The sequence below is a fragment of the Colletotrichum destructivum genome, chromosome 5 (assembly GCF_034447905.1).
Source record: "Colletotrichum destructivum chromosome 5, complete sequence".
In the NCBI taxonomy this organism is placed as follows: domain Eukaryota; kingdom Fungi; phylum Ascomycota; class Sordariomycetes; order Glomerellales; family Glomerellaceae; genus Colletotrichum; species Colletotrichum destructivum.
In genome coordinates, this window is record NC_085900.1 from 4,207,954 (window position 1) to 4,235,892 (window position 27,939).

At 53.0% G+C, this 27,939-nt stretch overlaps 9 protein-coding genes across 9 annotated transcripts; 5 read left to right on the top strand and 4 right to left on the bottom strand.

The window, feature by feature from the left end:
* Nucleotide 1: 1 nt before the first annotated feature.
* On the bottom strand, nt 2-5,068 carry CDEST_08820 (Putative mediator complex subunit Med13, mediator complex, subunit Med13). The gene is made up of 2 exons (XM_062924979.1): nt 4,607-5,068; nt 2-4,556 (listed from the first exon to the last, which is right to left on the bottom strand). Exons 1-2 carry the CDS (start codon nt 4,643-4,645, stop codon nt 45-47), a joined length of 4,551 nt encoding a protein of 1,516 aa, XP_062781030.1. The 5' UTR covers nt 4,646-5,068; the 3' UTR covers nt 2-44.
* A 183-nt stretch (nt 5,069-5,251) lies between these two features.
* Nucleotides 5,252-8,273, top strand: CDEST_08821 (Putative nucleolar protein 10/Enp2). The gene is made up of 2 exons (XM_062924980.1): nt 5,252-6,309; nt 6,364-8,273. The coding sequence occupies exons 1-2, from the start codon at nt 5,309-5,311 to the stop codon at nt 7,286-7,288; spliced, it is 1,926 nt and encodes a 641-aa protein (XP_062781031.1). The 5' UTR covers nt 5,252-5,308; the 3' UTR covers nt 7,289-8,273.
* On the bottom strand, nt 7,292-8,208 carry CDEST_08822 (uncharacterized protein). Its single transcript, XM_062924981.1, has 2 exons — nt 7,869-8,208; nt 7,292-7,765 (listed from the first exon to the last, which is right to left on the bottom strand). The coding sequence occupies exons 1-2, from the start codon at nt 8,065-8,067 to the stop codon at nt 7,485-7,487; spliced, it is 480 nt and encodes a 159-aa protein (XP_062781032.1). The 5' UTR covers nt 8,068-8,208; the 3' UTR covers nt 7,292-7,484.
* Nucleotides 8,274-8,299: 26 nt separating the features above from the next.
* CDEST_08823 (uncharacterized protein) lies at nt 8,300-8,876 on the top strand (the record flags this gene model as incomplete). Its single annotated transcript, XM_062924982.1, has 2 exons — nt 8,300-8,621; nt 8,698-8,876. The coding sequence occupies 2 exons, from the start codon at nt 8,300-8,302 to the stop codon at nt 8,874-8,876; spliced, it is 501 nt and encodes a 166-aa protein (XP_062781033.1).
* An 872-nt stretch (nt 8,877-9,748) lies between these two features.
* CDEST_08824 (uncharacterized protein) lies at nt 9,749-14,358 on the top strand. Its single transcript, XM_062924983.1, has 4 exons — nt 9,749-12,059; nt 12,113-12,341; nt 12,393-12,494; nt 12,543-14,358. Exons 1-4 carry the CDS (start codon nt 10,082-10,084, stop codon nt 14,272-14,274), a joined length of 4,041 nt encoding a protein of 1,346 aa, XP_062781034.1. The 5' UTR covers nt 9,749-10,081; the 3' UTR covers nt 14,275-14,358.
* CDEST_08825 (Putative zinc-binding ribosomal protein) lies at nt 14,328-15,313 on the bottom strand (the record flags this gene model as incomplete). Its single annotated transcript, XM_062924984.1, has 3 exons — nt 14,328-14,701; nt 14,820-14,936; nt 15,013-15,313. 3 exons carry the CDS (start codon nt 15,311-15,313, stop codon nt 14,655-14,657), a joined length of 465 nt encoding a protein of 154 aa, XP_062781035.1. The 3' UTR covers nt 14,328-14,654.
* A 2,557-nt stretch (nt 15,314-17,870) lies between these two features.
* CDEST_08826 (Putative aminotransferase, class I/classII, pyridoxal phosphate-dependent transferase, major) lies at nt 17,871-19,391 on the top strand (the record flags this gene model as incomplete). Its single annotated transcript, XM_062924985.1, has 2 exons — nt 17,871-18,276; nt 18,340-19,391. The coding sequence occupies 2 exons, from the start codon at nt 17,871-17,873 to the stop codon at nt 19,389-19,391; spliced, it is 1,458 nt and encodes a 485-aa protein (XP_062781036.1).
* A 588-nt stretch (nt 19,392-19,979) lies between these two features.
* On the bottom strand, nt 19,980-22,108 carry CDEST_08827 (Putative proteasome component (PCI) domain, winged helix DNA-binding domain superfamily; the record flags this gene model as incomplete). Its single annotated transcript, XM_062924986.1, has 4 exons — nt 19,980-20,454; nt 20,511-21,322; nt 21,378-22,048; nt 22,102-22,108. The coding sequence occupies 4 exons, from the start codon at nt 22,106-22,108 to the stop codon at nt 20,256-20,258; spliced, it is 1,689 nt and encodes a 562-aa protein (XP_062781037.1). The 3' UTR covers nt 19,980-20,255.
* A 291-nt stretch (nt 22,109-22,399) lies between these two features.
* On the top strand, nt 22,400-24,288 carry CDEST_08828 (Putative mRNA (guanine-N(7))-methyltransferase domain, mRNA cap guanine-N7 methyltransferase). Its single transcript, XM_062924987.1, has one exon. The coding sequence runs from the start codon at nt 22,511-22,513 to the stop codon at nt 23,990-23,992; it is 1,482 nt and encodes a 493-aa protein (XP_062781038.1). The 5' UTR covers nt 22,400-22,510; the 3' UTR covers nt 23,993-24,288.
* Nucleotides 24,289-27,939: the final 3,651 nt, after the last annotated feature.

A 27,939-nucleotide genomic window follows, 5' to 3' on the forward strand; every position in this document is an offset into this window, starting at 1 on the left:
GCAGGAAGAAATATACGTTTACACCTCCGCCGTCGGGTTTCGAATCACATCAAAAGGTACAAGGCCCGAACGCCCTTCTCCGCCGCCGCAATGTGCCAAGGCCGCACATCAGTCCCCCTATCTACAATGCCCCTTGCGCGGGCCAGGGTGCCCAGGCCCCGGAAGTAAGTGAGCATCTCGCGCATGAGGGGCTCGTACATGCGCGGGTTGTTGTCCGCATGCACAATGTTGACCTCCATGACGACGGGCGGGTCCTCGAGCTTCGTCCCACCACGTTTGACAAGATAGCCGCTAATGAGGGCCGAGTTCATCTCGCCCAGCGAGGACGAGTTGTTCAGTCGGTGCGCGAGCACGGCGCCCCACGTCTGGTCTGTAACGTCGAGGAGGATGGCGTCTCCTTCGGCTGGATCTGCGTTGCCGTCGACAGGAGTGCCGCCTGGCGTGGCGGCGGTCACTGGGTTGTTCTCCTTCATGGGTGTGACCGGGGTGCCGCTTTGCTCCGGTGACACGATAGACGCCTGTGGGGTGGAGACAGGGGTTGTGTAGAACGCTGACGATGCCGTTGCCTGGACCTTGATGGGAGGCGGAACCAACTGCATCGACGGATTCGTATCGACCGATATTAAGGTCAAGCTCACGGTTGCGATCGACTCTGTCTGAGCGAGGCCTTGCCAGAACCCGATCTCTTGCGCGTCCATAAACCCACACTTGGAGACGATCACACGCCAATGGACCTTCCATTTGGAGATCAAGTCATGGGTGGTCTCCCATATCTCGTGATAGACATCGTTGAGCGACGTCGAGAGCGGTTTGCCTTTGCGACCAAGATTGAAGGACGCCGTCATCTGCTGGCATCCTCTGTTATCGGTCCATGCGGCTGTAATCCATCTTTCGTCGATGCTTTGCGCGTAGGCAATGTGAATGCAAGTGTTCTCATGCATGAGCGATGATGACGATGTATTGGAGAGCTTGAAGTCGATTCCTCGTGGTAGTGACTGCTCAAGCATGATGGCAGGCGATGGCATCGGTCCACCGAATAGCGTGCAACGGTCATACGTTTCAATCGCCAGCCTGATCGCGTCGCTGGGCGTCGGCTCCACTATGCCTGTCGAGGAAGTCAAGAAGTCCAAAGGCACAAGTTGCAGAACTAGTTCGTTCGTTGGCGATTGTCTTCTGTCGGTCAGAGACCTCCTGTGTATCTCGAAAAGTTGTTGGAAAGCGGTGCAGGCCTCGACGATAGAACCAGGATGGTCTGGGGGGTACACAAAATATATCAAAAAGTTCTTCTCCGTAGCGTTTGCCGATATGAGTGCTTGATTGAGGGCCTCCATGCGATCACCCAAACCCGCCACAATGTGAGGGCTGACGGTCCCTGGTGAAGTTGCGATCTTGTCTGCCTCGAAGGGCATAAGACCGTCAGTTACTTTGGAACTGGACGGGAGACGTTCGAAAGAGCCTAGCTTGAGCAGCTCGTAGACGTTTCGCATGCGATCCAAAAATGAAGCGGCGATGTCTGACATCCCGTCCCAGTGAGGGAACACACAGACGACGTTGACATCCTTCGTCCCCTGGGCAGGGCCAAGCCCCAGGCTTTCCCAAAACTGAACGCTTGCGGGCAGAACCGACAGTCTAGCCTCCGCACGACGGAGCTCCATATGGGGAGCTGGGATCTGGAATAGGTTGTTGGGCTTTGGTGGCTCTGCGGCGTCTCGTGGGTTGACTGGCCGCGGATGAAGTCTGTTAGGTGGTCCGATTAAAGGAACGTCGGGGACTTCAACAACGCTTTTGAAGTTGCAGATGTTGAATTCTCCGAGGCAAGGGGGAATGACTTCACGCAATGCCTGCAGAGCTGTCCGACCAAGATAAGACAGCTGGCGCCGCGTGTCTGCTACAATAGCGGTGTTCAGGGTATTCGCGTGCACATCGCGTATTCTCAAAATGCCCGTCGCGGCCTGCTCGGTCACGATCTGTGCAATCGTAATCGTGTCCTCGTCTGGGAGGGAAAGATGGATAGGAAGCGACTCTGCGTCCTCGAAGTATTTGGGTATCAGTAATTCTGACGACTCGGTTTTGGCAAGTTTCGGGAGATCCAAGGCCAATGTCGGGTCGGAGTCCTCCATAGACTCGATTTCTCTCAGAGAGGTGACATGGGAGGCAACATCGTCGTCCAAGTTTATCCTTCGAATGCTAGACTTGAAGGGTGATGTTGGCTCGTCCTCCGACACGCTCGAATCATCCTGGTCCGACACCAAACTGATATCGTCCGCATCAGATGCCAGGTCATCTCCTTTTCCAGGGCTTGCAACAAGTGAACTATTCTCGAGGTTGCCGGTAATGGTTCGAATCAATGCATTGGTATGTTCTGGTTGTCGCAACGCTCTTCTTTGCCTGCCGTGTCGTCGGAGGTAATCAGTTGTTGGCGGCCACTGGGCACCAGGTTGCTTGCTTGCGTCTTGCGACTGCCCATGAAATATTGGAGGACATCCAAAACGGCCGCCTTGCTCGTACTTCTTGTTCACGAGAGGCAGAACCGGGTCGAAGTCAACGCTGTCAAAAATACTGCCCTTCCGCGTTGGTGTCTCTTGTGGAGCAGAACGAATGTCGGCCAAAGAAGCCCGAACCCTTTTGTAGACAGTATCTGGATCAAACGGACTTGATGCGCGTTTGGCGCCAGCTGACTTGTCGGCGCTGGGTTTTTGCTTCCCCTCGTCTAATAGCGTGCTTCGCGCATGCTTCAGTTCTGGCTTGGCGAAAACCGGGGGACTTGGAACCGGCTTAGCTTCCTCCGCCATGGGAACCATCATCTTCGTCGGCTCGGGAATAGAAACAGGGAGCGCAGAGTGCGCGGAGGACGCGTCTGGCATGTTCAAGTCAGGCAAGCCGGACAAATCGAGGTCATCCCCACCCTCTTCGTCAAAGAAGCTGAAATCAGCGTCAGTAATGTCGGCGTCACCAAACATGTCTGGTCCCATATCGCCGAACAGATTGTCGCTGTCGCCTGCCAGAAACGAGTCGGCCCGGTCTCTTTTGTTATCGCTTGGTTGCCATCCATCGGCGTACGCCTCATGATGCTGGTTGGTACTTGTCGTAGGTGCGTCGTGCGTGCCCATGTCGGCCATAGCCGTATCTATGTCGACCACTGCCATTGTAGTCCCAGGAGCTCCCGGGCTAGACGTCGTCCCATCCATCGAGGGCGTGATGCCGAGTGGATTTTGAACTCCGTCCGGCGGTGTCGGATACATCGCACCCGCGGCGGCGGCGTTGCTTGCGCGCCTCAGCCCCAGGGGTGAATGCCCGTTCGCTTGTTGCGCCGGGGCGGCGGCGGCGGCCTCTTTTGATGCAACAATATCTCTGTCCTTTTTCCGCTTAGAAATCTTTTCGTCTCTGTCAGCTCCAAGCTGGAACCATGCCTTTGCGTCGTTTAGGAAATCCGACGTTTCGTCTTGGGCCAGTAACACAGGATCCCCAAGGCCATTATTACGCGCGAGCATGACGGACTTTTTACGGAAACAGAGGGCTGCAGGCCATGATATCGTAGCCAACGTGGAAGGCAGCGGCATTGTTTTCCCGTCAATCTTGTTCTCGCCAGGTTTTCGGCGAAGCATTTGCAATGCAATCCAGGGACAAGACTGGAGCAGAGCGGGGGATAGACCGCGGGACTGGAGGATCTTGATGCAGGTGTCTCGCCATTGTGATGACCTGGCATCCGAACCCCTCCAGAGCTGAGCGTCTGGCGTTTGTCCCAGGCCAAGCTCAGGATATGACAGGCCCCCACCTACGAATCCCTGGTAATTTGCCAGAACACCAAATGGAGCGGCTAGGATCTGGGAACCCAGAACAAGCTGACTCGGCGTGGATGGCTCATTCACCGACAAAAGACCCTCGCAGCAGGACAAAGACAAACTCATAAACAATGCCCCCATCGTGGTAAGGTAGATTCGGAATGTTCCGACAACTGCGGATTCCGTATCCAGAGCCCTTTCGGCTTGACCGTCCCGGGTGACTTTCGAGGGCAGCAGGACGGTTTGGTGATTCAGGGGTATTGCCGAGACGCGATTGCAGAAGGCAGCTGATATTGTTGATAGAACCGCCGTAATAAACTGCTCGTATGCATCGGGCAGGGCAACAGAGCTTGCGCCTTTCCAGTCGGTGTCAGAAGAGCTTGGTGGCCCAGCGTTCCCTGCCTGCGGATTTCGAAGCGACAGGTCCGGAGCCGAAGTGCTCGACGATGAGCTCGTTGGTGTGTTTGCGGACGGCTGCGCTGGCGCCCGCCCTTTGAACAGGCTGACTGGCTCGAACGAACCTTCGTCAGCCGTCAACAGTGTCACGCCAGCGACACTGACACTATTGCCCAGGATACCATCGTTTTGTTCGCCCGAAGCCGCATCTTTGCTTGGGACATGGAAGTACCACAGTCCCCGCCGGATTGGGTCGTAGTAAACAATGTAGCCACGGGTTCTCAGCTCGGTCTCGACGTCGGCGGCTGCGGAAGGGAAGGTTTGCGCTTGTTCCTGGGAAGGTTCGTAAACTCGGTAAACGATTGATGAGATATTATTCTAGTGGTTTATCAGCAATGTTATCATATGTCTCAGTTTCCCAGACAAACATTTAATAAGGTATTAGTATCATATTCGCTCGTATCCATGTCGACGGTCAAGTCTCGCAGCGACGGGATGTGTTCCGTGTTGTTACATCAACTCTCAGTCGCTCAAGCTCCCAGGGGCCACAGGAGCCGATTCACAGCTGAATACCGGCAGTCATAAACGTTTTGATTTGTATCGGCATCGGTTGGAGATTGTTGTACGATAAAAAAGGGTTTCGGGAAGGCAACTGGTTCGAATGCGCGAAGTCATCGACTCCATCTCCGAGGGTCGGAAGTGCGACCAGGGGACAGGCTTCTCGGCATCAACCGAGTCCAAGACTTCTCCAGAATTATCAAGCAGCCGAAAATAAGCAATAGCTGCAGATTGTCTCAAGGGGTTGAGAGCCCCAGATATCGTCGATTCTTGTTCTTCGTCGTCGGTCTCGTCGTTGTCGTTGATCGTTGTTGGATGGTCGAGGCTTTCGCAACAGGGCCGGGTCGGGATAGCGCCGGAAGCTGAATCGCAGCGGCGGAGTGCACTAACAGGCCCAGCCAAAGCGGACAGACCCATGAAGGAGTGGCTCCCTCGCGACCCGCTTATCGATAAGAGAAAAAAAGTTCCTTTACGGGCTCCCCTCGGTCGCAGGATTTCTTTCACTCTTGCCGTCGCATTGTCGCGCAGAACCCACCCACGTACACTCTCGACTGTGGTGTCCGACAAACACGATGAAGTTGACAAACCCGGGAACCGTTCCGGTGTACACCGTCTCTGGCGCCTCAACAGCCAGGCCTTTGCCGGACTGGCTGGCGAGACGGAGAAAGCGATCGCTCAAGAACGACCCCGAGTACCAAAACAGAGTAGAGCTTCTCCAGGACTTCGAGTTCGAAGAGGCCAGTACCTGCATTCGCATTAGTGAGGATGGCGACTGGGCCGTCAGCGCAGGAACCTACAAGCCTCAGATTCACGTTCACAACCTCCCTCAATTATCTCTGTCGTTTGCGCGCCATACGAACTCTCTTACCGAAAAGTTGACCATCCTCTCCTCCGACTATTCGAAAACTCTGCTTCTCCAAGATGACCGACGCCTCGAATTCCACACCCCCATGGGCTGCCACTACACGATTCGCATTCCCCGTTACGGAAGAGACTTGCTTTACGACAGGCAGTCTACCGAGGCGCTTGTCCCGGCGGTGGGAGTGGATCAAGACGGCCTGGGCGAAGTCTTCCGGCTGAACCTCGAAATTGGCAGGTTCATGAAGTCATTCCAGATTGATGTCGGCGGCGACGAAGAAGGGGCTGGTCTGCAGGGAAGCATTGAGGCAGGAAGTGTCAACGCTGCTGCGCTGGCAGAGGGTACCCACGGCCTTGCCGCATTCGGCACGTCCATCGGCACAGTCGAGTTTTGGGACCCCCGATCGAAGTCAAGAGTGGCTCGTCTTGGATGTCAAGAGGGTGCCATCACTGCCTTGGATTTCAGCGCTTCAGGGCTTTCCATCGCTACTGGTTCTGAGACAGGCATGGTTCAGCTATTTGATCTGCGTCGCCCTGTTCCTCTCTTGACCAAGGACCAAGGCTACGGCTTCCCGATCAAGAAGCTGATTCACATGACCACTGCCTCGCAAGAGAAGAAGATTCTATCTGCCGACAAGAGAATCATCAAGATCTGGGATGAGACCGATGGCACGCCATGGACTTCAGTCGAGCCTATCGTTGATCTCAACGACATGTAAGTGGCGAACTTTCGACTGTGTCTGGCGTTTCGCTGACCATTATGATTTAGTGCTTGGTGCAAGGACACCGGTATGCTTCTTACGGCCAATGAAGGCAAGTCACAGCATTCCTTCTTCGTTCCCAGCTTGGGACCAGCCCCAAGATGGTGTTCGTTCCTCGACAACATGGTCGAGGAGATGGCGGAGGAGGTCCGCTCGGAGACGTACGACAACTACAAGTTCTTGACGCTGCCCGAACTCAAGCAACTAAGCATGGAGCATCTTATCGGCAAAACCAATCTGCTCCGGCCGTACATGCATGGATACTTCGTCGCATCGAAGCTCTACGAGCAGGCTCGCCTCATCGCGAACCCATACGTCTGGGAAGAGGAGAGGACAAAGCGTATCAAGGAGAAGGTCGAGAAGGAGCGCGCCAGCAGAATCAGAGGCAACAAGAAGGTCAAGGTCAACCAAAAGCTCGCCGACAAGCTCCTCAAGAAGCAGGAGAACAGAGAGGTTGTGGACACCCAGGCCGGCCTTCTCGGCGACGACCGTTTCAGCAAGCTCTTCGAGGACGAGGCCTTCACCGTCGACGAGTCCACCTACGAATTCCGTGCTCTCAACCCCAGTACCAAGGTTGCCGCCAAGGATACTCACGAGATTGGTGTCAGTTCTGCTGCACGCCCTGTGGTAGACTCGGGCCCGAAGGGTCTCGGAAAGAAGGCTACCCAGGAATACGAAATGAAAATATCTTCTTCCAACCAGAAGCATGGGATGGAGAAAGACACCGCCCTCGGTACCAGGGTGCACAAGTCGGGCCGCATCAATAAGACGAACCGTGGAGATGCGTACGGCGAGAAGGCGGTCACGTTTGTTCCGCAAGGCAAGAAGAAGCATGGCGGACAGCAGCCCGATCACCACGACGACTCGAGGCCTCGGGATCACAAGAACAACGCGAGAAGAAGCGCCAGCACAAACACATTCCGAAGGCTATGAGGAGAAAAGCTACAACATCTCTGGGGAAATAATAATGGTACAAGGAAGAAGATTCTCTACGCCGCACGCAGACCCATGATCGTCAACCATCCATCCAGTCTCGGCCTCCTCAGCAAATGAATCCATTACACCAGCACCAGGCCAGTTGGCGGCTTGCAACCTCGAGATCCAAGCACCCTCTACTTCCTCCTTCTCCTCATTTGCGACCCCATCTCATCAACTTGCGCTTCGACTCGGCCTGTGCGAGACCTTTTTCGAGATCCTCTGGCCGAAGTCTGGGTGTCGGCGGCACGTCATCAGCCAGTCTCGCGCGGCCGCGGTGGCTGCGTGGCGGGGACGAAGACTCCTTGACGGATCTGGGAAACTCGGTCCTCCGCGGCGTGAGAGCGGTAACGACTTTCCTGGCAGACTTGCGCATGGTCTCCCGGATTTTCCATTCACGCTTCTTGGCTACGTAGAACAAGACGGCCATGCCGACTGTGCGGGGCAAAAGGCGGGTTAGCAAAACGGCGTTAAGCAGGAGTTTGGGCCTTTTCTTCTTCGTTTCTTTCTCTTTCTTGCAAAGAGGGTTTTAACATACTTCCGAGAGCGCCAACTACAGAGACAACCACGATGATGGCAACCATGGCTTCGTGGGACAGGTTGACCGCCCCGGGGCTGTCGCCAGATGCCCCAGCCTCAGTATCGACCCCGTTTCCAGACGAACTGGCATCGCCGGGGGTGTCTGGGAAATAAGTCTCGGTCGCCAAAGGGAAAAAGTTGGAGGTTGTGGCCGACATGGTGAAGGCTAAAATGCCGCTCAAGGGGGCAAGTGTTAGGAAGGGCTGCAAGAAGGTTCAAGGGGCGCAGACAAGACAGAGTGGGAAGAGAAAAAAGGTGAAAACGGCGTCAGAATCGTATGAGTAGAGTAAGAAAACAAGCTGAACCAAAATCGAAAAGATACCCGGTGCCACGAACGTGGCCCAACCCACACTATTTACATCGTTCACGCACTCGAGGGGGGACTCCTCCATGGTTGTTTGGCGCCAATCACTGCTCCCCTACTCTGCCCTACAAGCAGCCATACAGAAAATGCACAGGTCAGGAAATGTGACAAGTTACAAGCGAACCCCCGTACCCTCATACGATTTGCAACACGGCACTTGTGTGCGTTGCGTCGTGGGCGCGAGAATAGGAACGCAGGAACCGTACCAAGGCACCCGGTTCACACTGGAAAGTCTGGGTCCGGTACGGTCGAAAGAGGCTCGCGATGCTCTCATTGGCGTTGAGCGCTCTCGAAGCGCCGGCACACAGCGCCTTCACATCGAAGAGCCGGGGTTCGGCAACCAATCAAGTGCCGTTGTGGGGATGGGCGGCTCGGGCGACCTCAGGGGGCCCATCAGGAACGACCTGTACCGAGTCCATTGCAGTTCCCATGTGTCTCTCTGCACTTGCATATCCGTTTGCACTGTATTCACATGGCCAAATCGCTTCAAGGAGAGGCGTCGTAGGTCCGCTGCTCACATCAGTGGATGCTATATCGGCGGAGCTTAATTGTGTGACCGAAATAGGGCTGGGCATGCGTTGGCTCGTTGGCCATGCAGTGTGACGGGTGAGCTTCTGGTGCTGATTGAAGGGCCTCAACCAGGAGACCATCTCTGTGGCGTTACCTCCTGTGACAGCATCTGCACTTCCCATCACTATCGCCTTTATGCCAAGTTTGCAAGCAAGATACGTTTGTTGAGTAGGCCGTGGCCTAATTTTGCCCGCCTCGGGCACGGGACAGACCGGTTCCGACGGTGATGCCTCCGAGGTGTCAGTTGCCGCTCGTTTTGTCTCCTGCTGGTAACTTTATCTTGGTGTATATTGACAATCCTTAGCCTTTGCTTGAAGATGGTTTGAAGCGGACAGTGGCCTTGTATTTATCAAGGGGGGGCGTGATAACTACCATGCGGCCTCGAGGCTTCGTAGTACTGGCCACCCAGCAAACTTTACATTGGGAGCGCAGATAGTATACCTGGGAATTAGTGTTCTTTTCTGTTGTGCTTCATCACATGGAGCGGAGTTCCGCCACCCGGTGTAGACCATTTGTTCCATGAGATGAATGCATAGCGGGGCCGCTAGGTCCCCGATTCGAATGTTGCATCCGACATGCTTGGGTCCTTTTACCTAGGAAAAGAACAGTCTGCGATGGTGGGCTGAAGTTCCATATGTCTGAGCCCAATGTGCCTACTCACCGTTTGTTTATTCCATCGAGCAATGGCGGCGAGGTCATTGTGTCATTGTCGTGTCATTATGGTGTGTTGAAAGTGTCGATCCGGCGATCTTGGAAGGCGAGATGTATGGACGCTCTTGACTTACCTACCTGACCAGGGAGGTACTTCTCGATGTTGTTCGGGGGAAAATAGCACCTGCCGCGTGCTTGGACGGACAATCACAACGACGGGTAGTTAAAATGCAACTTCTGCTCCTTACACAGGTACATGACAAGCAGTCAACACAACGTGCTTTCCCAGGGGCTACTCATTCACTTACCGCAACAGGCACTCCGAGAGATGCTTCCTAAATTACATCACAGATTCAGTGTACAAGTCTTCTCTCGTAAGATCCATCGGCTTTCCCTACGCACAGGTAGTCGTTCAATCGGTATCTCCTGACTTCACAACCCCGGTCCCTTCGTTTCTCAATAGCTTCGTCGTTCTCTCGTTGCCAGATTGGCAATCTTCTCCACCAATCTAACTTTATTCAAGCTTCCACATATTGGCCTCCGTTCCTCGTTCCAGTATTACCATAGACATCAGCCTCCCTTCGAACATGGCCGGTTCATCCAGCCCAGATCCGCCCCTGGCGGATCGAGGCTTACTTGAATACTCCCCCGGCTTATACGAGTCTCATTCAAAGAGACCCAGCCCCAAAGGTTTTCGACAGAATGACACTCCTGTCGCCAGGTCACCTTTCCGTGCGGAATCAGAGCCAGGTTTTCTCAGCCAACTGGGAAGCTCAACTACCACCAACGTCTCTCGAGATACAGACAGCCAATACCATATCAACCGGCTAGCAGGACGCGGTTCTAAGTCTCCGTTCTACCCAGCAGAAAATGAGCTAGCTTTCGAGACTATTGGATCCTTCTCTTTCGCACCACAGCCAAAACACAAACCTAATCAGTTTTCTGGTCTTCAGAAACAACTCAATATCGACTTCGAGGCTCTCGAAGCCCCTGCAGCTGAAACTGGGAATCCTTCCGTTGACACAGCGAGCCCTGATCACGACAACCCACGCATAGTCCGAGAACAAGCTGCTCCTATAAACAATCTCGATCATCATCGCGATATTTCCGGAACTCAGACTGAAGATTCTGCTCGGCGTCGACATCAAGAAAAAAACACCCAATCGATATCTGATGCAAAAGATCCAAATACTGCCCAGTCCGGACTGGAGCATACGGGCAACCAGGCTGAGATGACAGACCACCATACCCATGGTAGAGCGGACGCAAAATATGAGCTTTACCCGACAGAAGACAAAACATCAAGACCAGGAGGAAACATTGTTAGTCACCGTCTGAACTCCACCATGGGGCGCGACCTGATCAGTCGTCCTTTTGCTGATGCCGACGCTATCCTTCCTGTGGCTCATCAGTTGTCTCCTCACGTATCACACGATAATTCGGACCTTGAAAACAATTCTACGACATTTCATTCCGGCCACCGAGGAGGAACCGATGGCACAACTCGACGCCCCCAGGCAACAGGCCGAGCCATGGAGACCACATCCCCAGCGAAAACGTCACGACCCTCTGATTGCAATACGGTCAAGAGATCCAGCCGCGAACATCGGCAGCATGCGTCTGTGCACAACAAGCGTCATTTCGAACCTGCCGAGACTCGATCGCGTACCCCGGTTGGCGATCTCGAAATGCCCCAGACACGCACTCCAAGTACTGGCCACAACCAGCGCCGAGAATCCCCTCGAGAGCAACCGACCCGACCACTCATTCATGAAGAACAAAGAGATGCGATATCTCGACGCACAAATTCGCGGCAATCAAACATCTCACGACATAAGCGCTCTCGTCATCATCAAGAACGACAAAACCAATCATCTCGAGGGGAACTTCCCTTCAAGAATGGAGCCGGCCATCAACCCGGGCAGACGACCTACGAGCAGAGTCGCGTCCAAAAAAGTCATATTGATGTACTCAAAAGCATAATGACCCATCACAACATGTTCCTCGAGGATGCGAAGTTGACGGAAGCGAACCTAAAATGCGAGATTGCGGGCCAGGAACAGCACATCGAAGCATTGGGTGCACGCCTGGAAAGCTCTCAACTGCAATACCAACAAGAACAAGATCGTCGGGAAGCCCTTGAATCTGAATTGGGGTTTCTTCAGCAGCAAAAGGACAAACTCGCTGCCATTGCAGCCAAGAGCAGCGACCGAACGCAAGAGCTGGAAAATGAGGTCTCCAGACTCCAAGCTCGGTCAGAGCAGGACAACATGGGTACGATCAGACTAGAGAACGAGCTTGCAGAGACAAAATCTAAACTCTCTAAGCTACAAGAAAAAAGCCGCGGGTACAAGGATTATCTCAACAAGGCCGTCATAGAGCAACAGAAGCTCTGGCAGCAATCCAAAGATATCAGCCAGAAGGCCATCGACGATATGAGAAAGGAAAATCAGGAATCCGAAGAGAAGTTGCGCCTGGCTTTGAAGAAGAACCAAGAAGTTCAAGACGATCTAGATCACAAATTCAATGACAAAAGAGCAGCTCTTCACCAAGAATTGAATGCTGGTGAGTGTAGTTGACTATATGGCTTCGGAATGATCACAACTAACGATAGACAGCTGTCACCAGCATCAAAACCTTGGAGTCAGCCATGGAAAGGCTCGAAAGTGACTTGAATGCCGAGTCAATCAGAACCAAGGACTGCGAGGACCAGCTACGCGAGAGCAGATATCAAGAAATGTTATTGATGCGGGTCGAGGAGAGCATTGAGCGAATCTCCGATAAGATGGACAAAATGAACGTCCTCCCAGAGCATTTCAACACTGTGCCAACCAGTGTTACAGAAAGGTAAAATTCCAACTTGAACCTTAGCCAAACGAGTCAGTCTAACGAACACAGGTTGGAAGTAATTGCGGGATATGTACAATCGGCGCCACGAGCGGATGTTGAGGACGAGATCCGCCAGGCCTTGAAGGCCTTTCAGGGAGAAATGATGTCACAGTAAGTGTCATATACTTTTTTTTTTTTGCTCTCCCTAAAGATTTCCAGATTTCTTCAAGGGGTAAAGGGCATGATGGCTCGACAGTCTACCATTGAAGGGAAGCTTCAGAGTCTTGAGAACAGCATTCAACACCAGTCAGCTTCAGACCAGACAGATCGCCAAGAACAACAGGGGAAACCACTGGAGCAACACTCCCATAAGAGAGAGAAGAACAAGTGTCTCCTTCAGCTTCTCCAGTCCAAGGAAGCCCAGGTAGTGGAAATGACTACCACAGTTGCCGAGCTGACTCAGGAGCTTCAAGACATCAGGGCATCTACGGAACTTGCCTCCAAGAATGCAATGACCTCGGAGGCAGGATTGCAGATCCTTCAGGAACGCTTGTCCAGCCGAGAGCATCAAACACCGGACACTCAAGCCCCGTTCCAAATTCAGCGAGAAGGTCGCGAGACGACGCTTGCAGAGCCCCGTGAGCGGCTTCGACATGCCGAAGAATATGTTAGCCAGAGGAGCGAGCTAGTCAATGACTCTCATAGCAAGATGGCCACTGCGAAAAATGAGTTCGCTGCCATGGCACAAGAGAAACAATGCGAGTTGGAACTTCAGCTAAGACACTCGGAAGACTCTCGCCGGATTCTCCAACAGCAGTTATCCGAGAGCGAGGAGGAGATTAAACGCTTGAAGGCGTTGGTAGACGGGTCTGGAGAACTGAAGCTCCAAAAAGAACTCGATAATGCCCAACAAAGAATCACCAACCTTACTCTCAAGCTCCGCGAAACCCAAACACCGGCTGTCGACGCTGATGTTCTTGATCAGCTAGCCGGCCAACTTGCCCAACTGCACAGAATGAAAGATGAGATCAAGCAGCTCAAGACAAGCGGCAAGACCTACACAATGGTCAGCAGGGAGCTTGTAGCAATGCTACATGGACAAGATGCTGTGGAAAGTGATACCATATTGGCCCCAGACAGTCTAGTAGTGCCAGAGATGGATCTTCCAGAGCTACCACATGACGCTTCTAACGATCCACTGAAAAACCATGTCTTCAGCTCCTCTGAACCCCCACCAGTCCAGAGTGGCAAAAGGACGGTATTCCGTAGTCCTGTCGAAGAGCCAGATTACGATGCACCCGCACCTTCAGTCGCGCAGGAGAAGTTTCAACGGAAGGAAGCAACAAGTCAGGAACCCCAGCCCAAGCCAATCCTTCGCCAGAAGATAATGGCTCTGGGGTCATCAAACGCCCCTAGAATGCCACTGGTCACTCGGCACGTCGGGCACTCTACTTATAACAGGCCTGTTCAAGGCGCTTCCAGAACTAGCGAAGCTGCCATATCGGATGTCAAATCGAATCTTGTAGGTAACCGTCAAGCCCAAGTCGCCGAATTGACGGGTCACGATGATTGGCAGAGGATGACTATGCAGGGAAGTCAAGACAGTCAGCAAGGGGCCAAGAGAAGCCGAAGCGTCTCTGTTTCGCTGTCGTTTCGACGCCAGAAACGATCGAAGCCCAGCTTCCCGGTAGATGAAGATGCCGAGGCTTCAGCAGCTGGAGGAAGCAGTGGCCAAAATTCTCCAAAAGTTGAGTTGTCGCAACAAAGCGATGGAGGCAACACTCAGGCTTCCCAAGAACAGCCGCAGGATAAAGACCACACCTCACGTCATTTCCACCCAAGTATGTCCAAGTCAGATGCTGACCACCAGGAGAACATAAGAGGCGAAGGAGTCTCGCAGCAGAAGCAGCAGCAAACTGGGGTCAAGGAAGCAGAAGAGCTTGTCCATTAAGGGCCCTTTCGCAGCGAAATCCCCGAGGCATGATGATCTTCTAGCATCGATAAGTGATTGGAACTTTTGGGACGTCGAAAACAGATCGAGATTATACATCGAGGTAGAAGCACGTATTCTGAAGGTGTTGGTTTGTTTTTATAGAATGTACATTCAGATCGCGGTATTCGAAGCTTTTGCTCCCAACAAGCACATGGTGCTGGTCCGGCGTGCCAATGTCCTCCTCCCTAGGACGCAACGTCTCTGAGGGGGCGCATTCCGATGTACAATTCGCCCATGTGGTCTCCGAAACCCAATTGCATGCCGCCGTGAACGCCGTGTATGGTGATAGCAGTGTTGTTACATGTGGTATTGATGCGATAATAGTCCGTGATGGCAGCTCATTTTCCCTTCTTCTTTTGCTCCAGGAACAAGACTTTTCTCCGGACTGTGGTATCGTCAGCTCTGCCATCCCATTCTCGACTTTGCGACCTGATGTGACTGGTGTGTGCGGGAAAGGGGCAATGTGTGTCTCGGAGTGCAATGAATCAACGGTGTCGTCGTACTTATCGGGTCATATTTCAGCATGCTCATAGGCGACGCGGTTCGGAGACGCTTAAAGGTGTAGAAGTATCCAGTCGCGGCCATGGACAAGAGCCGGACGATCATGACACGGGATTTCGCTGTGTTTGGGGGCAGACGGTTAGCCCGGCATTTCGGAGGGTGGGAAAGGGATTCCAGGCAACGGAAATGGGCAACAAACCTTTTTTAGCCATCTTGGAGGGGGAGTTGCACCGCGCGCGTTTGGTGGGGTTGGAGCTTGAAGCTGCTTGTACTCGATCTGGACGGGCAGCTTCGTGGGTATGGAGACTGGAATTTTGAGGTGGTGAGAGGCTTTCGGCGAAAAAACGGGCCGTTCACCGAAAGTTTTGCAGATCCGATTCGGTGAGAACTCGGTGTATGTGCATCTTCTATTCCAAGGACTTTGATTCCGATCCTCGCGTCCGCCCCAGCTGGTATCCAGTGGCAACAGCTGGCGTGGAGATAGGCGCTTGGCCATTGTCTCAAATGGTATCTGGGGTGGTTGTGCTAACGAGGTAGGTATTCTGGTGATTTTAGTCAGGCGAAACTGTCTGACAGCAGGTAGCCAAGCTACTGTGAGAGGCAAGGAGTGCATCGTTGGTTGCAGGATGGTTTGCTAGTACTAATAAAACTCAACAACAAGTTGCAGCCTTCATATCACCAGCCATCAAAGTGCAGTTTCCCTAGTACGCAGCTACATCGTAAAGGCCTGAGAGCTGGTCATCCGATCAACGGACCTGGGCTGTGGGACTTTCCAGGGGTCTCTGCACTATTACAATGGGGCTTTCTCATCAACAGCCCCCTCAAAGAGCCCCCGGAAACCTTCTTTAGAGCTTGCAAAGAGCTGGCATGAGCTGTCACCGCCACGAGTTCGGATGGGCAAAGCCCACGACATTTACTCAGGTGAACTGAGACTCACTCTGAGCTGAGAGGAAGAGGAATTTCGTGCTTTTTTTCTTTTTTTGCGTCCCTTCCCTGCATGTGTCCCTCTTCGGATTCGAACCCGCAGCTAAGTAAGGTCGGGGGGGGGGGGTAAATCGCAAGAGGAGCCCGACTGGCCAGCGGCCCATGTTATCTCGCACCAACTCGGGTTGCGTCTCTCAACAGAAGTTGCAGGCCCAGACCGTGGGATGAGCAAAGTAGGAGGGTGGGCTAGATTGGGTGAGCAGCAGGCAGGCGATGGGTAAATAAAGAGGAACGGACATCTCGTCTAGCCTGCTTACCGAGTGGAGGGGCAGAGAGTCAGATGGGCTCGTCGCTGTTCTAAGACTTCTGTTTCCTACCCTCCTCCTCGACCTTTGGACGTCCGTTCAGCTGCATGTACTTGGGTAGGTTGGGCACGCCGAGAGCAGGCCTTGTTTCGTCGAGACTCTTTGTATGACATTTATCCCCTTCCGAATATCGGTAGATCCCATCACATCGACGACGGCGAAGAGTGAGGATTGTAAGCCCGTGCGACGCTGAAAACGGCGATCTACTTGACGACAACCTCCCCTCCGCGAGACAGACCTACCTACCCTACCTACCGACCGTGCCACATACTGAGCCTCTTGTCGAGACGAAACTGGCGATTATTTCCGACCCGACAGCACAATGAATTCGACGATGGCGACGAGCAGAGTGGTTGGCGCAGCCAGGTCACTGGGAGCGCCGAGGAAGCAGATCGTCGTCGCCGCGAGCCAAGTTCGGATGTTGAGCGGCGGACGCATTGGCGGCCACAGACCAAACGGTAAGTTGCAGTGTTGTTGAAGCTCTCCACAGTTTCCTTTTCCCTTCGATCCCCTTTCCCTTGTTGACCCAAGGCCTTCCTGTTTGCTTTAAGTCCGGGCTGTTTGCTGCCTAGGTGTGCGTCTTTGCATCAGACCAATTGCTATTTCCATCAGCCATGGTGGCAGCTGTACACAGTCGGTCGAGTGCCGTTTGAAGCTGTCAAATCTCACACTTCCTGGCCTCCTTCCCCTCCCTACCCACCGCCTCCGGGAGAGCTCCCAAGAGCTTCAGTTGGTCTCGGCTCTCCTCGGGTTTCTCGCCGTGCTTTTTTTCTCACTGCAAACCGAACCCTTCACCGAACAAACAAACAAATGGTCAACAATGCTCTTGGTTAACTATCCAAGACCGAACAAGTTCGAGACCTCCCCACGTGTAGCACCATTTTCTTTTTTCGATTTTATCTTGCTACCAAGCTATTGGTTTCCTACCGCCCGCAGACGCTCTAGGCCTGGCTTCTGCGCTCTCTCTCCCCTTGTCACCGGTCACCGGTTTCGGACACAGGCCTTTGAGGCAAGCCGGGTCTGATCCCCGTCTTCATCCACAACTCATCAGCTCTCAGCAAGTGCTCGGCTGGCGTCCCGGAAGAAGATACACACAAGCAGCCTGGCGCGGAAAGCAGCCCGTGGCAGCACAGAAATGATGACACATCCCTTTGGGGAACCATCCATGATGCACTCAATGTCACAAAGTCTCAATCCCGGCCTAGTTGGTCGTAGCTGTCATAAGTACTGAACTAGAGGCTGGCTGCATCGGACGATGACGGGAAGAAAGTGTGCTGATTTTCCTCTACTTCGCCGTTTCTTTCTCCCCTGTGTCTGTTGATGTCAATCGATATCAAGAAGACTTTGTGCATCGCGCACTGTTTGGTACAGCCCCTCTTGTCCAGAACCGGGGGTGTATCACTGTTGTCTCTCCCATGACGCAGAGTCAGTCGAATAGATAAAACTTGAGTTGGCTGCCAACGTTTTGATGTGTTTCTGCGAAACCCATTCTTCTGCCGTTTCTCCCGTCCTCTCCCATATCCTACCATCCTTGCTCGGCTATACCCGGTATTGTCGATTCGAGCGAGTAGAGGTTGTCCTCCTCCCCCCGCCTCTGCTTGATCTCCACTGTTGCGCGGTAGAAGCCCTTTTTACTAACTTTTGTATGACTCTCGCACAGATACCCCGCGGTCCCCTAAGATCTTTCTCTCCAATACCCCGCCATCGCAAAGGCAACTTTTCTTCAGCAGCAACGACAGCCGTTTGTCACCCCACTATCGAACCATGTCGACCACACCGTCCCGTCGGTTGAACGTGCACAACATCAACCAGCATGTTGTTGCCGCCGAGTACGCCGTTCGTGGCGAGCTGGCCGTGAAGTCGGAGGAATACCGCGCGAAGCTGGCCAAGGGTGACAAGGACCTTCCTTTCGATGCGGTTATCTCGGCCAACATCGGAAACCCCCAGCAGCTCGACCAGAAGCCCATCACCTTCTTCCGCCAGGTCGTCAGCCTGCTGGAGAATCCCCTGCTCCTAGAGCACGAGGACGTTCTGCAGAACCAGCTCGGATACAAGAGCGATGTCATTGCCCGCGCCAAGTTCCTCCTGAGCAAGGTCGGCTCCGTTGGCGCCTACAGCGCCAGCGCTGGTGTCCCTGCTATTAAGGAGAGCATTGCCAACTTCATCGAGCGTACGTCGCAACCTTTGGTCACCTTGTGTGCTGCGCGTGAAAACTGACAGAGATTCTCTACAGGCCGAGACGGATTTCCCGCCGATCCCGCCCACATTTACCTCTCCGGCGGCGCCTCATCTGGTGTCAACACGCTCCTGCATATCATCGCCAAGGACTCTACAAGCGGTGTTTTGGTTCCTATTCCCCAGTACCCGCTGTACACGGCGACTCTTTCCGTTCTCAACGCCACCTGTGTCCCTTACTACCTCGATGAGGCTTCCGGCTGGGGTACCGACGTGGCCACCATCAAGGCTGCCTACGAGAAGGCCACTTCCGACGGCACCGATGTCCGTGCCATTGTTATCATCAACCCCGGCAACCCTACCGGCGCCTCCCTGTCTGAGGATGACATCCGCGCCGTCTACGACTTCGCCGCCGAGAAGAGCCTCGTAGTGATGGCCGACGAGGTCTACCAGACCAACGTCTTTGTTGGCAAGTTCCACTCCTTCAAGGGTGTCCTGCGCAAGCTCCAGAAGGAGAACCCCGGCAAGTATGACCACGTTGAGCTCGCCTCGCTGCACTCCATCTCCAAGGGCATGGTGGGCGAGTGCGGCCACCGCGGCGGCTACTTTGAGCTTGTCAACTTCGACCCTGAGGTCGAGGCCAACATCTACAAGTTCGTCTCTATCACCCTCTGCGCCCCCGTCATCGGCCAGTGCATCGTCGAGCTCATGGTCAACCCCCCCAAGGAGGGTGAGCCCAGCTACGAGCTGTATCGCAAGGAGTATGACGGCATCTTCAACGGCCTCAAGGAGCGCGCCACGGCCCTGCACAAGGCATTTGATCAGATGGAGGGCGTCGAGTGCGGCAAGCCCCAGGGCTCCATGTACCTCTTCCCGACCATCAAGCTCCCTGCCAAGGCCGCTGAAGCGGCCAAAAAAGAGGGCCGCAGCGCCGACGAGTTCTACTGCATGCGCATGCTCGAGGCCACCGGCGTCTGTGTCGTTCCCGGCAGCGGCTTCGGCCAGAAGGAGGGCACCCTGCACTTCCGTACCACCTTCCTCGCCCCCGGTACCGACTGGGTCGGCCGCATCATCAACTTCCACAAGGATTTTGTCGAGAAGTACCGGTAAACGAGTGGTGAGATACCAGGTCACTTTTGGTTCATCTTATTCGAGCTACTACAAGGGGAGGGGAAGGGACGTTGGTGACGGAGCCGCGAAGAGGGTCGACCACCGTCGTTGGATGGAGTAAAACTAGGCTCGCTTCCACAGCGAGCGCGCGATTAGGAATTTCGCGAGGTCGCGCACTCTCCCTTTGGTGCGGGCTTGAGAGCACGTGAGAAAACGTGAGATGCGAATATCGAACAGATTTATAAAAGAAGCGGGCGCGAGTTGGAGGGATGGCAGTTTCCCCGCCCTTGTTTTGAAGGCGCATTGCATCTTGCATCGCATATCGCACGTGTGTGTTTTGTGGGGAGTTAGCATGACATGTGGATGCCTCTTGTCTCTCTCTTTTGTTTTTTCATGGCATAACTAGCGAGAACAGAACACTTTCCCCTCCTGCTCCCAAGAGCGGTCTCCTGTGCAAACTCGACTATGTTGAAGAGGTGAAGTTGCTAACTAGGGCGCTAGTCATCCATTTACCATGTCAGCTGCGTAAGGCACCAAATGTTTTTGCTAAGCAAATGACCAAGTCGGTAGGCCCAATACTAAACAGCCAAGCATCACAACGGGGCGAAGAGGCGGTCCATTCAAGCCAAGTTTTCTCATATTGGCTCGTCTAATCCGTAGGTATCATACAGAGTTATTGTGGTAGCACACATTTGCTTGCCCAACCCCCGGTTATAATCACCGCGTGCCATTTCTACCTCGCGCCTTTTGTCGTCCCAAGCCAGGGCGGAACGAACGATTGTGTAAGCATTTGGTGAAGAGAGAGAGACAGACAGAGAGAGCGCGTTGGTCCTCCTGTCTTTCCACGACGACCCCACTGACAGATTACGCCCGCTCGCTTCCCCTGAGACGCACGGCCTGGCCGTACTTCTGAAGCTTCGTGATGAGCTGATCGCCCTGGCGAACAACGTCCTGGTATTGCTTGTTCTTGTCGTCGGGGCGATTGGTCTCGATGACGCCCTTGCCGCTGACACGGTCGATTGTGCAGGGGATGCGGCCGGCCGCGATGAACTTGGCTAGGTCACTAGCGTAAGTGTTAGCCATGTAATGTTCAATAAAATCAAGCCTCAGTGATATTACCGGTCCAGGAAATCAACAGTGACGCCGAAGTCTGTCGCCATTGTCTCCAAGCCAACCACACGGTAGCTCTGGAGAAGCTGCTGGTACGCGCGAAGGCGCATTTCGCGGATAAACCAGTTCTTATGCTCGTGCAGGTAGCGGTCCTGTGTGAGGAAGTTCTCCTCAACCTCGGCAAGGGCTTGGAAGAAGTACTTGTACTGGCCGTTGTACAGGCTCGAGACAAGCTGGGCCAGAGAGGAGAAGTCAATGGCCATCTCGGCCTCGGGCTGATCGGTGCTCGTGCCGAGGGTTGTCAAATTAACTGCAGTCTTGGCAGCTGCGGTGGTCGGTGGGGAGTCTTGCATAGTGTCGTCAGCACCGGGGCCGGCGCTGAGTGCACCGGACAGAGCCAGGAGCTTGTCCTCTCCGTCACCAAGGATAGCCTTGATCTCGGGAGCGTCGACGACCTTGCTCTTAAAGTCAACGCGCTTCAGAGATACGGATCCGGCGAGGACTGAGTAAACAACGAGCGAAGAGTAGGTGCAGAGTTCGTAGCTGGTGAAGGTGGACAAGCTGTCAAGCAGCAGCGGGGCTGCCAGGCTGTACGATCGGACAGTCAGAAGGTAGATACCCTCGTAAGCCTTGAGACGGTTGCGACGATCCCAGTCACCGCCAGATTCGACCAGAGTCTTTGCACGCTCGACATGCTTCTTGACAAGGAGCTTGTCGCCGTAGAAGAGGCCCATCCGGATTATTGCGAGAACCAAGTCGATCTTGGTACCCAGGATACCGGTCTTCTCGAAAACGTCTTCGTATGCGGCAATTGCCCGGTCCTATAACAAATGTCAGCGTTCCCGGCCAAACTCACAGATAACCATTCTGACGCACCTTGTCGCCAACCCTGGCCCAGAACTCCGCCCGCTTGCCCCGCGCAGCCTGAATTTCCGTGTCACCGGCTTTCTCCACGGCCTCATCCTCCTCCTTCTGGAATTCCTCCAACTCTCTGTCATTTTCGGCCTTGAGCTCCTGGTACCGAGCCTCGTCCCAAGGCAAGTTGACGGTGGTCGGCGTGCTCTTGGTGGCGATCATGCCCGCCAGACTCGACTTCCGGCTCAGCGGCTTACCGGGAGTCTGACTACCACCCTCGCCGACCTGGTTCAGGATACCCTCGAGCGGGTGTGCGAGGTAACGGTAGAGCGGTGCCATCTTGTGCTCCGTGATGGCATCGTTGAGAGCTTTCGCGGCGGCTTGTTGAGATGGCCGGGAAGCGTAGGCGTTTGTGAGGGCGAAGACATGCTGGGCGAGCGGGAGGAGAGGGTACTTTGCGTACTGGGGTTCTGAGCCCATCTTTGCGGTCGGGTGTTCAGAGGCTCTTGTGAAAGGGGTTGTTGGTTTACAGTTCGTGAGGGAGGAGACTGAGGTTGCGGGTTGTGTCAACTTTCTGTCAAGAGTGATGTCGTCGTCTAGGGTGTTTGGAGCTGGGAGCTTTGGAAAGCCCCCCTGCAAACCGCAAGCGGCCGACCATAGCTTGACGTGATTGGTGTGTTGGTGGGTGTGAGCTTAGTCAAGCTGGCAAGGCTGCAGTGCGACACGTACGATGTACTGGACCTACCTGGCATAACTGTGAGAAGTCGCTCACTCTGTGAGGTCTTCAATGTCCGGGAACTCTCCGTTTCCTTGGTAGAATAATCTTCTATTGTATTTATATAGCTGGAATATTTACTTTTCAATACATCTTCCGAATCTCTCGTTACACAGCGACATGTTCTTTCCTTTTTTTTTCTAGGAACACCCCTGCCGTTCATATAAAATCACGGTTGGTGGGTTCTTTCCATTCTTAGCAGTACCCTAGCACTTGCGACGCTTAGCAGCTTCTTCCTTCCCCAGTGACCTGCTTTCCATTTTCACCCCTTCAAGATCGCAAGGCCTTAACAAGCAACCCACGCTTTCAGATTTATATCTAACAACACGCAACCTGTATTCGATCTCTTTTAACCAACCTTGGGGAAATTTCAGAAACAATGGCGGGTTACGACGACGACGACGACGAATCGTACGAGCAACGCTCTCAATCCTACGACGCAAAGAAACGCAAGAGATCCCGATCGCCATCCAGAAATGGCAACTCTTCCTCCCGCCAAGGTGAAAAGCGCGAAGACGGTGGCACCGATGAGCTCCCGCAGCCATACAACGCAAAGGAACTCCAGCCCGCGAAGCGACGAGCTGTCTCTCCATCGGAGCAGCCTCGTAAGCTAAAGAGACCCGGCGCCCGGGCACGCATCTCTGAAGCTGAACGAGAAGCAATCCGCCAGCGAGCACTAGAGCGAGAGAGGGAACTAGAGGCACAGGCACAGGCTGCTGCGGAGCGCCAACGTAGTGTCACCAGCAATGACGTGGTTACGCAACATTATAACAGCGTGCCCGAACGCGGCAGGGATTGGAGACGAACAGACAGCAAGATCAAGGGACTCCGTGCCTTCAATAACTGGGTCAAAAGCTGCATCATCCAGAAGTTCTCGCCAGATGAGGATTATACCCCCGGCTCTCGGGAGCAGGGACTTTCTACTGAGAAGGATCTACTCGTACTCGACATTGGGTGTGGAAAGGGAGGTGATTTGGGCAAGTGGCAGCAGGCGCCGCAGCCAGTGGAGCTCTACGTCGGTCTGGATCCAGCGGACATTAGTATCGACCAGGCTCGGGAGCGCTATCGCCAGATGGGCAGTCGCGGAGGCGGTGGCAGGGGCGGCAGAGGGGGCTACAGACGGCCACCCCCGCGACTTTTTGAAGCTCGGTTCCATGTCAAGGATTGTTATGGCGAAAATATCGAGGATATCGAAATTCTCAGACAGGTCGGGTTCGACACCAACCCCCTCAGCCGACGAGGATTCGACGTCGTGAGCATGATGTTCTGCATGCACTACGCGTTCGAGACGGAGCAGAAGGCCCGCACTATGCTGCGCAACGTTGCCGGTTCGTTGAAGAAGGGGGGTCGTTTGATTGGATGCATTCCCAACTCCGATGTTCTTGGCGATCATGTCCGGAAGTTCAACGAGCAACAGGAAGAGAGAAAGAAGAAGGCTGCCGAGGGGCCGCCTCAGGAGGCCGAGGAAGGCGAGCTGGAAGACGGTGAAGCGGAACAGTCGGCGGAATGGGGCAACTCCATCTACCGAGTCCGATTCCCGGGCAAGACCCCGGCGGATGGTGTATTCCGGCCCGCTTTTGGCTGGAAGTACAACTTTTTCCTTGATGAGGCTGTAGAGGAGGTGCCTGAGTATGTCGTACCGTGGGAGGTACTCAGAGCTCTGGCTGAAGATTACAACCTTGAGCTGCAGTATCACAAGACGTTCATGGAGATCTGGGAGTCGGAAAAAGACGATGAGACATTGGGTCCTCTGAGTGAGAGAATGGGCGTTCGGGAGCGCGGTGGTGGACGCCTTCTGGTCTCACCAGAGGAGTTGGAGGCAGCAAGCTTCTATACTGCTTTCTGCTTCTACAAGGTTTGATCAATAAAGCATGCATGTAACAATACGGAGGCTAAGGCAGGTGTTCTTGGGGAGGAAACCTCGGAAAAGGATACGGGGTTCGGTATCGTTCTTCAGTCTCACAGACCTCAGCACATATCCGACCATGGGATTTATCAACTATGCATCAGCTTTTCACATTCAAAAGTGAGAGAGAGCAGGCATGTTGGCCTAACGTGTCTAGCTTCTAGATGGATGAGAGCAGGTCTTCTCTTACTTATTTCAAGTCATTACATGTTCCAGTTAGCAGTTTTTGCTCCTAATATATCAATGCCCTCCTAGTCCCCATTGTTTTTCTTGTGCTTAGACATTGTCTCTTGTCATTATTGCAGCCAGCCTGTCTTCTATTTGCTCTCTTGTATCCTGTTCGTAAATTTTGCAAACTCCAGAAGCCATGCATATAAGTTGTCTAACATGCAAGTAAAACCAAAATCCTCTCATGAGGGGAGTGATGGCTGGTACCGTTCAACGTAAGAATGTTGTTGATTAGGGCAAGCCGTTGAAATATCTGTGTTTACTTGTGTACTTGCAACAGGTTTATATGTAGCTACTGTAGCCTAGGACAATAACTTATCAGTTTGAAAGAAAGGTCTAAGAGGAAAAGGACGAAGGAAAGAAAGATAAAGCAAGTACCTATACTTATAATTAGACCACATACAGCACAAATCCACACAAGAAGCCCTCCCAGACTAAGGAACAAAGTGCTAAGGTTCTAAACCACTTTATTTCAACTATGAAGTATTGTAGTGCTTGCTAAGGAGACAGCTTGGGCTATGTGGAAGTTATGTGACTTAAAGGGCTGTGCTAATAATGCCTTTGAACTAGTCAACATCGTCACAACACCTATCCACCTGTAATATTAAGAGATACGAGCTTATTACTTTGATATCTCTAGTACCTGGTGAGGGTTCAATTCTGGGACTGGTATTTAATTGGGCATTGTTCTTCGATTGAAGTAATCTCCAGGGCATTGTATGGTAAACATTAGTGAGAAGCCAGGGATGGTCCGCCTCGAGCTCATACCATAGCAGATGGTTGAAAACAGCGGTGACAACAATAAATGTCTGTCTTTTGGACATGTTGGTCCGAATACAATCTCTGCACTCGATGAACGTGATTCTCGCTCAACTTGACTTAAGGTCAAAGAGCAAGTGGTTGATGGTGCTGCTGTTTCGGCTGTGATATGGTTAATCACCAGGCCCTGGCACTGAGTCCCGGTGGTCAATGTTGATGGTCAGTATAGCCCATCTACTCTGTTGAACGGTTGACGCTGAGAAGCGCTGAGAGCCCGAGTTTTTCCACTCACGTGGCTCCATAACAAGCACGAGGTAACCTTTGGCTTTGTCGGAGTGGTGGTCCAACATTGTGGAAGAAGGACTGAAGCAGTGTCTCTGCCTGCCTAGACGTTTTATGCCGATACAGAAATGTGTTCTAGGGCCGGTATTCGACATGGGAGGTTTACTTTCCGAAGGAAGACTTATGTGACCGAATTTGGTTCTGCAGAAGGTCTGAGGAGTACAGTTGAAGTTTGGTTCACCGAGTTTCATACTACAGCTTCGGCCAAAGATGGTTATGATGAATAAATGCCATCACGAAGCCCTGAAACGAGATTACTGACAGAATCCTGGGAGCTGTGGGAACATGTTGGGAAAGCGACCATGTAGTCATGACTGCCGAGTGAACTTGCTTGGGAACTCGCTTGGTAAGATTGGTACGTAATTACACCACTATGGGTCATCGAAGGCTTCGAAAGGGCAGTCCAGATGTATGGGACATTTCTAATAGAGTGCGATGACACGAATCCACTCGAGGAGGCCTTGCATGTTGGCTGTCTACTGGCAAGTTCCAAGTAGGCAGAGCTCAACAGCGCTTGGCCAGCTCCAGCGGCCCATGTCTGCCATAAGCTTGTGTTTTGTATCTTAGCAATGCTCTCTCACATTATCGAGCACTGAAACCTACCTCCACCTATGGCAGACGATGGGAACAGCGGAGGAAGTGGCTGTTGATTGCAGTTGATATCGACATCGGCACGGGCTTGTTTGGAAAGTCCACAGTCTGCTTGGAGTTTCTTACGCAGTCATTTGCCTTCAAGAAGCTTCCGCTTGTTCTTCTGTTGACCGCTTGGAGTTTTCAGGTCGCCTTCCCAATGATCGGGGTTGGTCAGTATCAGTGTTCGAGTCGAAACTTTGTGAGATAAAACAGTCTCCCTTCTCAGACAATCCTCTACGACGACAACCTCTGGATTTGGCCAGCAAGAGGGAACTTCGCTTCTTGCTAGTCCTCACCCGAATAGCCTTGAGGGCCAGCTGTCTTCTGGACAAACGAATTGGTCCAAATAACCATCGAATTTAGAGCACCTACTGATCCTTGTGTTCGGGATTCCATGAAAGGTAGCGATCCCATGATATTTGATAACCAGACAAATTCGATCTTGATTTACGGATCAGCCAGTTCACTCCTTCAAGTACAAAATCATTCCGTCCTGCCACTGCGGCTGCAAAAGGTGACCATTACCACATTGAAAGCACTCGAGGTCTTCGAGAAGAGCACTTCCCACGGTGGCCTGTTGCTTAACATGCGAATCCACTCGACCAGCATCGTAGAGATTTTTGATAACTTTCTCTGCGACATCAAGACTCGGCCTGAACAAATGCGGATCAAGTTATTATCCCTGGAGACCCGAGAATCCAACCACCCTGTAGTACGGGCCCATATTAATGGAATTTGCAACTGGGAGATTGTTCGTGTGGTTTCTCAGCAGCTGAATGGAGACTTGGGATATTTCAAGTTTGCGGTAATTCACGACAAGCTTGCAGACCTCTAAGGAGTTGAGCTGACTGGCGGAAGAATATCGAACCAGAAGACTGTACACCAAGCCCCTCGGGTTACATCAGCCCTGAAAAGGAGTGATTTGAGACGGACGCGGCTCCTTCATTCTAGAACAGGAGTGTCAAACAACAAGCGTCATTCCATAATGACGAGTCGATCGGTGAGACGTTGTGGGCGCCGCATCAGCTGCTTTGAAATTGAGACTTATACATGAGTTTTGGGCCCTCTTCTTTCCATCCCACCTGATGATCATCGTATGCGGGTTTCATCCAGTCGTCCGCGTGGACGGGGCGGTCTCTTATCTCTTTGAAATATATTGGGGTTAAAGGGACAAGACTAGATTGCATTAGTTAGGAAAACGCTTCAAGAAAAGAAACCCATCGCGGCTGAAATAGACACAACCGTTCTTCGTAGTCACACAATCTTGGTGGCATTTTCTCAATTTCTGGCGAATACCAAACCATGAGCTGCAGGGTTGTCATTACCATATATGACACTCATACCGTCACTGTCAACTTGGACAGATCACAAATTGACCACTCTCAGCCCTCAATATACACTGATCTAGTTGCCTACCACATTCCACAGAGTTGGCACTCGGGACTGAAGCCACATAGTGTCTCGACAGAGTTTTATTAACAACCGGTCACAGAGTCGGCGAAGACACAAGGGTCAGTGAAGAGCATCTTTACGGGCTGTTGTTTCTTGGGTAAGCGCAAAGTCAAGTAGCAATGTTCAACCGCAAATCCGCCCGCCAGGAATTGTCTTCAGACGCCGTGACGCTGGCTGTGCTCACTCGCACTCGCTGGCGCTAGCGGTTTGCCCCTTCACCTAGCATAGCACAAGTAATGGTTGAGAAACCGTTCTGGTCGACACCGTCATGAATCAGGGTTGATCCAGAAAGCAAAGAATGGGCGATTGCCAACTCGCTGGAATCTCCATGTTCTCGTTTTCTGCGAAGGCAAAGTCCGACGATGAAGGTGCAATGTGGGAAGTAAGAGTTTGACCGCAGGTCAAACAGCAAGTACCTGTGCGCAAATATCTAGCCGAGTACAGGCAAAGTATCCCAACAAAATACCTCGGGGTGGAAAAGGAATTAC